General features: G+C 31.9%; 1 protein-coding gene across 1 annotated transcript in view; it reads right to left on the bottom strand.

Moving 5' to 3' along the window:
- Nucleotides 1–15,034, bottom strand: part of SI (sucrase-isomaltase) — a 96,523-nt gene that overhangs the window by 56,404 nt on the left and 25,085 nt on the right. Inside the window, exons 13-15 of the mRNA XM_027113432.1 lie at nt 10,773–10,857; nt 9,717–9,834; nt 2,175–2,346 (exon numbers count right to left, since the gene is read on the bottom strand). Coding sequence (XP_026969233.1) covers nt 2,175–2,346; nt 9,717–9,834; nt 10,773–10,857 — 375 coding nt within the window. The remainder of the gene's footprint in view (nt 1–2,174; nt 2,347–9,716; nt 9,835–10,772; nt 10,858–15,034) is intronic.

Raw genomic sequence — 15,034 nt, 5'->3', positions numbered from 1 at the left:
TTATAAGCACAGTCACAGTACATAAAAGCTGCCATTGCTCCATTTTCTTGCCAATTTCTGATATTTTCAGACTTTTAATTTTTATCACCTATATATATTAAATGTATCTTACCAAAGTTTTTACTTGCATTTCTCTGATTACTAGGAAAGTTGAGAATTTTTTTCATATTTTTATTGAATCCATATGGATTTCTCGCTATATAGAATTGCTTGTATATATCCTTTGCTAATTTTTCTACTGTTTTTACCTTCTACAGATTTATAGTAGGTTCTTCAAATTAAATACTAATCATTTGTTGGTTATATGAATTGAAAATATAATTTTCCAGTAGTAGAAATGCTTTATTTCTAACTTTTTAAAACAGACTTTTGATGAACAGAAGTTTTCATTTTGTTGTAACCAAATTAATGTATCTTTATTATTTGTGCCTTCTGTGTTCTGTTTATGAAATTCTTCTCTTAACCTAATGTCATAAAGTTACCCACTTATATTTTCTTCTAAGATGTTTAAAGTTTAATTTTCACACATCGATTGGGTATGAGGTGAGACAGAAAGCCATTTTACTTTATTTTTTAAATGGATAATCAATTGTCCATATGAATGGTTGATACTTTCCTCACTGATCTACAGTGATAGTGCTACCATTAAACAAATTTCCATTAATGTATGGGGCCATGTCCTATTTTGCAATATTAATCTATTTGAATATTCACAGTTAAGTATCATTGTGTTATTATTTTATCTGGTAAGGCAAATACGTGTGCTCTTTTCTACTTCTTTAAATTGTATTGTCTTCCATATGAAGTTTAGAATAATCTTTTATATTCTTCAAATTCCCTGCATAGTTTAAATTGGAATATCACTGAATTTGGATAATAGTTTGGGGAGAATGCATATGTCTAGTATATTGAGACTTCTTTTCCATGAAAATGGTATATCTTTAATTTACTAAGTTATTAAAATTTCTCTTAAAAAGTCCTACACTTAGTTTGAATATTTACTCCTGGTTATTGTGTATTAATTAATTGCTATACTGCATAGTATAAGATGAAATACATCTTAACATTGCTTATTTTTTTCTTTTTTTGCACAAAACTTGCCACGTATTGGTCTATTTTATTCAAACTTTCAGAGTCACCTTTGTACATTGTTAACTTTTCTCTAGAGACATTGCTTTCATTGCGTCCATTTCTTCTCTTATTTTCATTACCTACATCTTTAGGTTTATTCTGCTTTTCTTTTTCCGTTTTCTTAATTCATGCCCTTCATTAATTAATATTCAACTCTTTGTTTATAATCTAAACATTTAAGGTCAAAATTTTTCTTCTAAATACCAATTTAGCTGGTATCCCACAGTTCTGATATGAAGTACAATTGTTAGCTTTCAGTTTTAAGGTTTTCCTCTCATTTCCATTCAGTTTATTTTGGTGAATCATTTGGTAATGTGTTTTTTTACTTTCCAAATTCAAGATGCTATGTGTGTGTGTGTGTGTGTGTTAGCTTTTTTTTGTTGGTTTGCTTTTGGTTTTCATTTGGTTCAATGAATATGAAAGAATAAATGAACAACTATAATTTTCTAAATGTTTTACATTTATTTTGTTATGTAGTGACACTCTTTAGTGTTGAATATGAACATTACATAGTTCTTGTTTTTGCTTGATATAGAGACTTACCAAATTTCTTATGTTTAGAATTGCATATATAAGTTTTCTCTGCTTTAAAAATTTGAAAATTTTCTGTCATTATTTTTTATCTTTTAAATAGAGGAAAGAGCTTTATTTTTTTAACCTAAACTGACAGTCTAGTGTTTTAAATATATCTAGACTTTTGATATTTACTTTTATTACAATCCCAAATTTGGATTTTTCTCTACCATTTTCTCTGGTGCTTTATATTTATTATATAAGCTTTTCTATACTTTGTTTATACTGACATTTGTTTCATGAATTAGTTTGATTTGATTGAATTTTCTTCATTCTGTTTTTCTATTCTAATGGCTTGAGTGTTATAGACATCATCCACAATCTTATTTTCCTCATAAATTCCCTAGGAATAAAGACTTAAATTTTCTGTCACATACCTTTAATCATTTTACTGAAAATCATTGATGATAATACTACAAAATTAATTGTAATTACAGTGTTTATAAATAACATGGTATAACACCACTTACCAAAGGTATTCCAAACAAACCAAACTCCAGCATTCCTGTAATAGACCATTCCATTTGTTCCCAAGAAGCAGTATTGTCTCCTAACCAATGAGCAGCATAGCTTCCAGATCCAGCAAAAGTTGACCGGGAGAGAATAAAGCTTCTTTTATTAGGAAAAACTTTTTGTAGAGCTCTAAAACAAAATCAAATTAATAAATAACATTTACTTTAAAATAATATTGATTTTATAAATTCTAAAAGCTTAATTTCAATGCATGTATTACAGCTCCTAGAGCCAAGCCATAATATTTGCAACTATTTTATCAATATTTTATATTAATTTTGTATTTAGTTATAAATATTTACTTAGTTAAATGCATTCTGATCAAACACAGAGAAAACAAATCTTCTAGAAAAGACTTAAACTTTGAATAATATTCTTTACCAAATTAAACATGTGCTTTTTTGTATCCACTCAATATTTGTTTTTGAAATGTATGATTTAAACCCATTGAAATCTCTTTACACTACAAAATATTTTTACAATACAACATATAGTAATCTGAACTTGAACACAATACACATTTTTGTGGTTCAATGATGTTAATTATACCTTAATATCTGCATTTTCAAATATTATCAAGCAATGTTGAAATAAAACTAATATATTTGACAGGCATTTTATTTTGTTCTTAGAAGTTCCTCATCCACCAATATTGGCATTATTCATCTCACCACTATTGGTACCTCGATGTTGTTGACAAATTTTTTCCATAATTGGAAAATAATCAGAAAAAAGATACAAAAGTTTAATTCAGTATCTAAAGTTATTGACTACCATAGTAAAAGTATAATAGTATTCTCATGTGCTTTTTCTATAATATTACCTATATATGAACTATAGTGCTCTTTTTTCTTTCTAGAATTTATTTACTTATACTCCATGACATATAATGCTCTGTTAAGTAAACAAACACTATGAAGATACTGTATAAAATTCTGATATCATGGTATGATCTGGGACGAAATATGGTTTTGAATTAAAATTTGAATACAGTTAATTATGAGAAAATTTTAAATTTATAGACACAGAATCTGTTTTTTATTAACTATAGCATTATAGATCCTTATACTATGCTTGGAAAAGAATAGGCAATCAATATATGATTGTCCCCTTCCTTTGTTTTGTATCATGCTCCTTTTTTATATACAAGCAACACATTCCATTAGAGAATTAATTTGTGAGATAATACATAGAAACCTATATATTAATCGAAACTCTTGTCATTTTTGTGTTATTTATTTATTTTTAACATTTTTATTGGAGTATAATTGCTTTACAATGGTTAGTTTCTGCTGTATAACAAAGTGAATCAACTATACGTATACATATATCACCATATCACCTCCCTCTTGCCTCTCACTCATACCCCCCCTATCCCACACCTCCAGTTGGTCACAAAGCACCAAGCTGATCTGCCTGTGCTGTGCATTTGCTTCCCACTAGCTATCTATTTTACATTTCATAATGTATATATGTCAATGCCACTCTCTCACTTCGTCCCAGCTTACACTTCCCCCTTCCTGTGTCCTCGAGTCCATTCTCTACATCTGTGTCTTTATTCCTGTCCTGCCCTTAGGTTCTTTAGAACGATTTTTTTCTTCTTAGATTCCATATATATGTGTTAGAATATGGTATTTGTTTTTCTCTTTCTGACTTACTTCACTCAGTATGACAGACTCTAGGTCTACCTACCTCACTACAAATAACTCAAGTTCATTTCTTTTTATGGCTGAGTAATATTCCATTGTATATATGTGCCACATCTTATTTATCCATTCATCTGTCGATGGACACTCAGGTTGCTTCCATGTCCTGGCTATTGTACATAGAGCTGCAATGAACATTATGGTACATGACTCTTTTTGAATTCTCATTTTCTCAGGATATATGCAGAGTAGAGGGATTGCTGGGTCGTATGGTAGTTCTATTTCTAGTTTTTTAAGGAACCTCCATGCTGTTCTCCATAGTGACTGTATAAATTTACATTCCCACCAACAGTGTGAGAGGGTTCCCTTTTCTCCACACGCTTTCCAGCATTTATTGTTTGTAGATTTTTTGATGATGGACATTCTGACTGGTGTAAGGTGATACCTCATTGTAGTTTTGATTTGCATTTCTCTAATGATTAGTGATGTTGAGCATCCTTTATGTGTTTGTTGGCAATCTGTGTATCTTTTTCGGGAGAAATGTCTATTTAGGTCTTCTGCCCATTTTTGGATTGGGTGGTTTGTTTTCTTAATATTGAGTTGCATGAGCTGCTTGTATATTTTGGAGATTAATCCTTTGTCAGTTGCTTCATTTGCAAATATTTTCTCCCATTCTGAGTGTTGTCTTTTGGTCTTGTTTATGGTTTCCTTTGCTGTGCAAAAGTTTTAAGTTTCATTAGGTCCCACTTGTTTATATTTCCATTTCTCCAGGTGGGTCAAAAAGGATCTTGCTATGATTTACGTCACAGAGTCTTCTGCCTATGTTTTCCTCTAAGAGTTTTATAGTGTCTGACCTTACATTTAGATCTTTAATCTATTTTGAGTTTACTTTTGTATATGGTGTTAGGGAGTGTTCTAATTTCATTCTTTTACCTGTAGGTCTCCAGTTTTCCCAGCACCACTTATTGAAGAGGCTGTCTTTTCTCCAACATATATTCTTGCCTCCTTTATCAAAAATAAGGTAACCAAATGTGCGTGGGTTTATCTCTGGGCTTTCCATCCTGTTCCATTGACCTATATTTCTGTTTTCGTGCCAGTACCATACTCTCTTGATTACTGTACCTTTGTAATATAGTCTGAAGTCCAGGAGCCTGATTCCTCCAGCTTCCTTTTTCTTTCTCAAGATTTCTTTGGCTCTTCAGGGTCTTTTGTTTTTCCATACAAATTGTGAAATTTTTTGTTGTAGTTCTGTGAAAAATGCCATTGGTAGTTTGATAAGAATTGTAGTGAATCCATAGATTGCCTTGGGTAGTATAGTCATTTGCACAATGTTGATTCTTCCAACCCAAGAACATGGTATATCTCTCCATCTGTTTGTATCATCTTTAGTATCTTTCATCAGTGTCCTATAGTTTTCTGCATACAGGTCTTTTGTCTCCCTAGGTAGGTTTATTCCTAGATATTTTATTCTTTTTTTTGCAATGGTAAATGGGAGTGTTTTCTTAATTTCTCTTTAAGATTTTTCATCATTAATGTATAGAAATGCAAGAGATTTTTGTGCATTAATTTTGTATCCTGCTACTTTACTGAATTCATTGATTAGCTGTATTACTTTTCTGGCAGCATCCTTAGCATTCTCTATGTATAATATCATGTCTTCTGCAAACAGTGACAGCTGTACTTCTTCTTTTCCGATTTGGATTCCTTTTATTTCTTTTTCTTCTCTGTTTGCTGTAGGTAAAACTTCCAAAACTGTGTTGAATAATAGTGGTGAGAGTGGAAAACCTTGCCTTGTTCCTGATCTTAGAGGCAATGGTTTCAATTTTTCACCACTGAGAACGATGTTGGCTGTGGGTTTGTCATATATGGCCTTTATTATGTTGAGGTAGGTCCCCTCTATGCCTACTTTCTGGAGGGTTTTTTTCATAAGTGGGTTTTGAATTTTGTCAAAAGTTTTTCTGCATCTATTGAGATGATCATATGGTTTTTCTCTTTCAATTTATCACATTGATTAATTTGCGTATATTGAAGAATCCTTGCTTTCCTGGGATAATCCCCACTTGATCATGGTGTATGATCCTTTTAATGTGTTCTTGGATTCTGTTTGCCAGTATTTTTTGAGGATTTTTGCATCTATGTTCATCAGTGATGTTGGTCTATAGTTTTCTTTCTCCGTGACATCTTTGTCTACTTTTGGTTTCAGGGTGATGGTGGCCTAATAGAATGAGTTTGGGAGTGTTCCTCCCTCTGCTATATTTTGGAAGAGTTTGTGAAGGATAGGTGTTAGCTCTTCTCTATAGTTTTTATGGAATTCGCCTGTGAAGCCATCTTGTTCTGGGCTTTTGTTTGTTGGAAGATTTTTAATCACAGTCTCAATTTCAGTGCTTGTGATTCGTCTCTTTATATTTTTTATTTCTTCCTGGTTCAATCTTTGAAGGTTGTGCTTTTCTAAGAATTTGTCCATTTCTTCCAGGTTGTCCAGTTTATTGGCATATAGTTTCTTGTAGTAATCTCTCATGATCCTTTATATTTCTGCTGTGTCAGTGTTACTTCTCCTTTTTCATTTCTAATTCCTTTTTTTTCCTTTTCTTGATGACTCTGGCTAATGGTTTGATGAGTTTTTTCCTTTTCTTGATGACTCTGGCTAATGGTTTATCAATTTTGTTTATCTTCTCAAAGAACCACCTTTTAGTTCTATTGATCTTTGCTATCTTTCCTTATTTCTTTTTCATTTATTTCTGATCTAATCTTTATGATTTCTTTCCTTCTTCCAACTTTGTAGGGTTTTTTTGTTGTTGTTCTTCTTTCCCTAATTGCTTTAGGTGTAAGGTTAGATTGTTTATTTGAGATATTTCTTCTTTTTTGAGGTAGATTTCTCTTGCTATAAATTTCCCTGTTAGAACTGCTTTTGCTACATCCCATAGGTTTTGGATCATCGTGTTTTCATTGTCATGTGTTTCTCGGTATTTTTTGATTTCGTCTTTGATTTCTTCAGTGATCTTTTGGATATTTAGTAGCGTATTGTTTCACTTCCATGTGGTTTTTTGTTTTGTTTTTTTGTTTTTATAGTTTTTGTTGTCTAACTGATATCTAATCTTGTAGCACTGTGGTCGGAAAAGATACTTAATATGATTTCAATTTTCTTAAATTGACCAAGGCTTGATCTGTGATCCAGGATATGATCTATCCTGGAGAATGTTCCATGAGTACTTGAGAAGAAAGTGTATTCTGTTGTTTTTTGGATGGAATGTCCTATAAATATCAATTAAGTCCATGTTGTTTAATGTATCATTTAAAGCTTGTGTTTCCTTATTTATTTTCATTTTGGATGATCTGTCCATTGATGAAAACAGAGTTTTAAAGTCCCCAATTATGATTGTGTTACTGTCGATTTCCCTTTTCATGGCTGTTAGTATTTGCCTTATGTATAAAGGTGTTCCTATGTTGAGGGCATAAATATTTACAATTGTTATATCTTCTACTTGGATAGATCCCTTGACTATTATGTTGTGACCTTCTCTGCCCCTTGTAATAGTCTTTATTTTTATATCTATTTTGTCTGATATGAGAATTGCTACTCCAGATTTCTTTTGATTTCCTTTTGCATGGTATATCTTTTTCCATCCCCTCACTTTCAGTCTTTATGTGTCTGAACAGTGTCCTTGTAGAAAGCATATATACAGGTCTTGTTTTTTGTATCCATTCAGCTGGTCTATATCTTTTGGGTGGAACATTTAATCCATTTACTTTTATGGTAGTTATTTATACATATGTTGCTATTACCATTTTCTCAATTGTTTTGGTTTTGTTATTGTAAGTATTTTCCTTCTCTGTGTTTCCTGTCTAGAGAAGTGCCTTTAGCATTTTTTGTAAAGCTGGTTTAGTGGTACTGAATTCTCTTAAGTTTTGCTTCCCTGTAAAGGTTTTAATTTCTGTTGAATCTGAATGCGATCCTTGCTGGGTAGAGTAACCTTGGTTGTAGGTTTTTCCTTTTCATCACTTTAAATATGTCCTGCCACTCCCTTCTGGCTTTCATAGTTTCTGCTGAAAGATCAGCTGTTAACCTTATGGGGATTCCTTTGTATGTTATTTGTTGTTTTTCCCTTGCTGCTTTTAGCATTTTTTCTTTTCTGTTTAATTTTTGATAGTTTGATTATTATGTGTCTTGATGTATTTCTCCTTGGATATATACTGTATGGGACTCTCTGTGCTTCCTGCACTTGATTGACTATTTCCTTTCCCATATTAGGGAAGTTTTCAACTATAATCTCTTCATATATTTTCTCAGTCCCTTTTGCTCTTCTTCTTTTGGGACCCCTATAATTCGAATGTTGGTGTGTTTAATGTTGTCCCAGAGGTCTCTGAGACTGTCTTCAATTATTTTCATTCTTTTTTCTTTATACTTTTCTGAGGTAGTTATTTCTACTATTTTATCTTCCAGGTCACTTATCCGTTCTTCTTCCTCAGTTATTCTGCTCTTCATTCCTTCCAGAGAATTTTTAATTTCATTTATTGTGTTGTTCATCATTGTTTGTTTGCTCTTCTGTTGTTCTAGGTCCTTGTTAAACTTTTTTTCTTCTTTCTCCATTCTATTTCCAGGATTTTGGATCATCTTTACTATGATTACTCTTAATTCTTTTTCAGGTAGACTGCCTATTTCCTCTTCATTTGTTTGGTCTGGTGGGTTTTTGCCTTGCTCCTTCATCTGCTGTGTGTTTCTCTGTCTTCTCAATTTGCTTAACTTACTATGCTTGCAGTCTCCTTTTCATAGGCTGCATGTCCATAGTTCCCTTTTTTTTTTGGTGTCTGCTTCCAGTGGCTAAGGTTAGTTCAGTGGGTTGTGTATGCTTCCTGCTGGAGGGCACTAGTGCCTGTGTTCTGCTGGGTTAGGCAGGTACTTGTCTTTCTGGTGGGCAGTACCACGTCCAGTTGTGTGTTTTGGGGTGTCTGTGACCTTATTATGATTTTAGGCAGCTTCTCTGCTAATGGCTGGGGTTGTGTTCCTGTCTTGCTAGTTGTTTGGCATGGGTTGTCTAGCACTGAAACTTGCTGGCCATTGGGTGGAGCTTGGTCTTCATTTTGAGATGGAGATCTCTGGGAGAGCTCTCACCATTTGATATTATGTGGGGCTGGGAGGCCTCTGGTGGTCCTGTGTCCTGAGCTCAGCTCTCTCACCTCAGAGGCTCAAGCCTGACACCAGGCTGGAGCACCAAGACCCTGGTCTTCAACTTGCTGAGCCATCCTAGAGATTTTGGACTTGCCAGCCTCCATAACTGTGTGAACCAAGTTCAGACACTGGATCAGCAGGCACCTTGATCTTGGATTTCCTGGTCTCAAGAACTTTTTCTTTTCCTTTGTGCTTAAGCCTAGTTTCACTTGTTCACAGAGGGCTCAATGCTGAGGCCTCACACCTGGCCCTTCAGACCAGAGTTCCTCCTATGAAACAACTGTGTTGACACCTCAGCTTAGGGTCCCATGTGCAGAAGCCTGAAACTCTTGTTTTTTAAAAATAAAGACTTGTTTTAGAAGCATCATTCTCTCAGGCCAATTGTGGATTTCATGCTTAGAGCACATATTCAGAGATACCAAACTGAATCAAAATTTGGAAGGAAAATTTCAATTTATGAATTAAAAAAGAATCAGATTTATTCATATATCATGTAGCTCTTGATAACTAAGCTTCAAATTTATGAAGATTAGTAAAAGAGGCGATGCTTTTAATGCCCTAATTTTTCACCATGAAAATATATTTTGTTGCTTTCCTACTCTTGTTATTTTCCACTATATGTAAATTACCAAATATGTTTCTAGACAATAAATATTAAAGGGCTTTCTGAGTGAAATTGCACTTACTTCTCTGTGGCTATAGCCATACTGTATCCATAGAGGCTGTGAACATCATACTGTTTCCCCCAGTGTTGCACAGCATCCATGCAAATTGTTTTGGAATACAGGATTTTGTCAAGAATATCTTAGAAAAAAATATAAGAAATAATTTCTTAAGGAATATTTTGCCATTTTAAACTTTATAATCCTTACGTGATGTGCTATGTAATACCATATTTAGTTAAAAAGTAATGAAAGACACAACTTATGCTAAGTTCCAGTTGGGTCTTCACCCTTTACTCTTACTGATTAACAATTACATTTGCACTTACAATTATGAATACCCTGTTTCCTAACTTCAGTAATAAATAAATCCATGGAGAAAATAGACTTTAATATGCATATATAAATATATATATATTTATTATAAATCATATAACTATAGACCCATTTGAAAGCTTTATAATTTATTTAAATATAACGTAATTCCACACATGTAGACCTGTTACACAATAACAAATCATTTAAATCTCTGTTTTTCAGTTTTTATTGTGCTTTAATTTGCAGGCTTATATTGTACTGTGATAATTATTGTTATCTTTATTCAGGTCCTTATAATAATCTACTCCCCTCAGAGCACTTCTTTTTCTTTGGTGAAATTTTTTTTACCGATTTTAATGATGAAAACATGCTTTTTGGAATAAGTGAGATGTAACTATTCACATTAGGTACATCTAATAACTGCAGAGACTTAAAGCAAAGTGCTCAAGGAAAAATTTTGATCACTTAAATTATGATTTCAAACAAATTTTGTTTCTTTTCATTAATCATTTAATCATGGGCAGTTCATCAGCGGTAAAGACAAATCAATAATCTACACCAAAATTTAAAAACATGCTCCTTCTCTTAGACATAAATATTTTGGCCAGAAATAAAACAAAAAAGTAAACAAAATACCACAGTTATTTCAGGGTCTCAAAATTATATCAAAGTTTGTGATTTAAAAATATATGCGACAATTTAGCAGTAAATAAAGATAATTGTTCTCAATTAATGGTAAGGAGATAGTTAAATGAAATTTACCAGGAGTAAAAGCTGGGTAATTCAGTTTGTTGTCACTGCATCCTTTCTTTGAACCATGAATAAAGCTGGAAACTTCATTCATGTCCTGAATGGATATAAGATAAAGAACAGAAGATTTTAAGTAATTCTAAATCATATAAGCAGAAACTCTCTACTTGTTTGTAAATATTTTATCTTAGAAGATATATATAAGCTACCAACCTACAAACAAACTTGCTTAACTGTTCTCACTACTTGATTCCAAAATACTTCCAGCATGAACAAGTCATTATAGCGAGAAAAGTAATATTATTTGTTTTTTCATAAATGTATATACCAGATAACAGAGGGTATCTTAGGTGGGATTAAAGGATTTTTACAACCAAAATGTATGTGATTTACCTAGTTTTAATTATACATATAAAGCATTAATTATATTACATTACATTAAAAGTATTAAGCAACTGTCTTTTCTAAATAGTTGTATCAGTCTTCTCACTGTGAGCCTATCATTGTACATATTTCCAGCACATTCATTTATTCAACATATTTTATTAATTTCAGCTGGCATTTATCTATTTTCTATGATGTGCCTTGCTAGCAGCTAGGCACAACACTTTTTGCCTAGCACACAGCTCCTACACTTTCATGAGAGAATGAAAGTGAAAAAAGTCAAAGAGCATTTTAGTATTCTAATGAAAATGGTTATGAGCTTATTGAATCCTTGGAAGACTCTCAGGGAATCCTAGCACTCCTGGGCCACATTATGAGAACCAGTGACCTAAACATCTCTTGGAGTCAGAGTTGTGGGGTATTGTGTTTATGGATTTTCTTGCCTTGTAAACTGAGGCCCCCGTATTGTCTTGCTGTTTACTAGTTCTAGTCCATAACCAGTTAAGTAAAATCTTTGGACTAAAAAAGTTTATTCATATAAAATCATATATTATACTACACATGCTCAAGAAATGTGTATGTCTTTCTCCAACTCTGTTAATGGCACCAAAGAATTTTTGAGCCTTATTTCCCACATCTCTATAATACGTTCTCTCTGCTCTCACAAAGGCATCACACTCATTCAAGTCCCTTGTTAATTTTGTTTTCCTCAGAAGTATATTCTCTTTATCACTCTTCCCTTCTCCCATCAAAATGATGCCCAGATGGAATTAATGTGAGAAATGAAGGCTGCTCAAGGGAGAAAAGAATAAATTTCTCATTGTGAAACAGATTTTTGTTTTCTTAATAGCCACAAAGGACAATTATGTAGTTATTCTAAAGTACATATTGGGGTTATTTTACTAAAATGACCTGATATATTCAATTTTGTTGTCCTATGTTCAGTAAAATTAATACAAAGAGATACTACAGTTGTACAGCCAATAATTTTAGATGAAACTAAGTATTTTTTCTTCATGAATGTACCAACTGAATTAAATTCAAAAACAGCTTCAACTACTGAAACTCATAAATGGAACTGAGTTGCATTATCTTAAGTTTTAAGAGTCTTTTTCTAAACCATTTTATTACCTCTTGTATATAATATTCACCAAGGAAGTGCAAGGGCAAAACATTTAACTCTAAAATTAATGTTATTTTATTTGAACTAAGTATTTGCAAACTTGAAATAAAATTCACAAGCTCTTATAGCACTCACTCAAAATAGGCTTTATTTTATGTAATTTAAGAATAAATAAAAGAATTTAATAAATGTAATATAATAATAAAATAACTTAAAATAAAATTTAATCACTTTTACATGATTTTAACCATATTTAAAACAAATAAAGCATTTAATATTTGATTATTTTTTATTAAAATGTCTATTTGACAAGATTATATTATTAATAGGTTAAACTTACTACTCATAATTTAATAGAATTTATTTCTATCTCTTTTAATGTATTTTGTATTTTTGCTTCTTTCAAAATTCTGAAAATATTTTTCTCTAACCTATTGAAGGATTTAAGTGATGTTATGTTTATTTAATGTCATGTGAAAGTGAATTTGATTAGTATTGTCAATATTACAGCCAGTAGATTCAAGCATTGTAAGTCATGAGACAAAGGACTCAGTGGATTGATAGTAATAAGTACTCGTACAGTATCATTAAAATCATCTCAAGTCTAGTAATGACCATTTCTAGGAATTGTCAATACCATTTTTAGGAATATTTCTTTAAAATCTATTGAAAACTGTATAAAAATCTGGTGGCATTTCATAACTTCACTTTTAAACTAAATCTAAATAAAAATAACCCTATTTTCAAAGAAATTTTTAAATAACTGATTTTTTTTCTAAGAATCCTTTAAAATGTACAGATAATATATCCAATTAAGCCCCCAGTTATTTGGATATATGAATGTGTTTGGATATATCGTCTCAATGAATTTTAAGTTTCCCAAAACTATATGTTAAATTATTCGACTTCTTTATGGAAGAATTCTGCTTGTTAGATTTTAAAGAATAAAATCATAGTAACAACATGATCACAAAAATATGCTTACTTTTTCAGAAAAATGAAAATATTCTTTGAATTTTAAAAATACTAGTGTTCTTATTTTGAAATCACAGCATTAGTCTTAATTATACCAAATAAAGTAGGCTCTTATTTTTCAAATATTAGGAGATTATCTTAAGAATGATACAAAAAAAGAGAATTCAACCATAATGTGTGTTTATAAGCAAAAATCTATTTTTTCAATTACAATTAAGCTCATTTCATTTCCCAAAATTATTGTAATATTTAAACTTAAAATTAAAAGCATTAGCATTGAATCTAAATTAAAAATCTAGAAAATTATAAAACTAAAAATTTGACATGAAAATAAAATTTCATCAGTTAAATAACGCTGCTTTACTATATATTCATTCTGTCAGAAAAAATAATCTGAAGAAAGAAAAAGAATTTGAGAAACAACCTAGCAGTAGGGTTTGGCAATTATTCAGGTAAGAGCTAGAAGCAGAATATTCACTGCTTATACATAGCATATATTAATTCAGTGATATTTAGTGAGCTTTGAGATCATACTGGTTATCATAAGCATTAGTCAAAATGCTTCTGTATTAGTATCATAACTACTCTGTTTTTCTCAGATGCTCCTCTTCTTCCCATCCCTCCCTCTCTTTGGAGATGAATCGTGTATTTCAGTCTTCAATGGATGTAGGAAATGAAGTATATTCTCTATATGTAGCACAATCAGATTCTTTTTCACTATCCCTAAATGTAATTTATACTTGTAACTCTGCTCTAATGGATTCAAATTTTTCCTATACAAGAAAAAGAAAGAAAGAAATGAAAGAAAAATAAAGGAAAGAATGTACTTTTAATTTAAATTAAATAATATAATTGAAATTGGAGCTAGAATTAAAAACAAAACGCAAGAGCAGATTGCAATTTTTTTTGTTATTTCTACCAGCAGCTAGGTATCATCACTGCAATCTCACTGATTTTGTGTCAAATAACAAAGCCTCTCCATCTTCATTCTATTACCTTCATAGGAATTCTGACGGCTATGCTAACCTTCTACTCAACTCCACGTTTTCATGATGATGCAAAATAAACACTTGTAATTGATTGAATAAATAAATAAATAATTTAAATAATGACTGAATTAATAATGAGAACTTTAGGAAAGTAGAGATACTGTGATCTAAACAATCAAAAAATTTAACTATTCCCAGATATCCATTATCTCTCCTTCCAAAATTCTGTACAGTTGTAATACCTTTGAAAAACATCCCTCATGTTCTCTCTGTGCTCAAGATTATTACATATTTTTTTCTGAAATATAGAATTCTGGGATCACCAAGTAGTTTCATTCCCCAAATATTGTTACAGTTTCCTTAACTGTAAGGAAGCCCTAAATTATAAACCTATCAGCAGGCATCAATAGCTACAGATATAAAACTTCATCCAAAGAAACTTTTAACAATTAGTGTGTTGGGCTTCCCTGGTGGTGCAGTGGTTGAGAGTCCGCCTGATGATGCAAGGGACACGGGTTTGTGTCCTGGTCCAGGAAGATCCCACATGCCACGGAGCAGCTGGGCCCATGAGCCATGGCTGCTGAGCCTGTGCGTCTGGAGCCTGTGCTCCAGAACGGGAGAGGCCACAACAGTGAGAAGCCCGCGTACCGCAAAAAAAAAAAAAAAAAAAAGTGTTTTCCTTTAATAACTTTACCAGTAATCTAGGATATTATTTGTTTCTTGTTGTTGTTTACCTTGAGATAAAACACTTAACCTATTGCCAATTTTGATTTGTTCCACTTAATAACTTACTAAAAAGAAAG

The sequence above is a fragment of the Aethalodelphis obliquidens genome, unplaced genomic scaffold (genome assembly GCF_003676395.1).
Source record: "Aethalodelphis obliquidens isolate GAN/ISIS:26980383/991018 unplaced genomic scaffold, ASM367639v1 scaffold1, whole genome shotgun sequence".
NCBI classification, from domain to species: domain Eukaryota; kingdom Metazoa; phylum Chordata; class Mammalia; order Artiodactyla; family Delphinidae; genus Aethalodelphis; species Aethalodelphis obliquidens.
The sequence above is the reverse complement of the archived record's forward strand: the minus strand, read 5'-3'. Positions and strand labels throughout refer to the sequence as shown.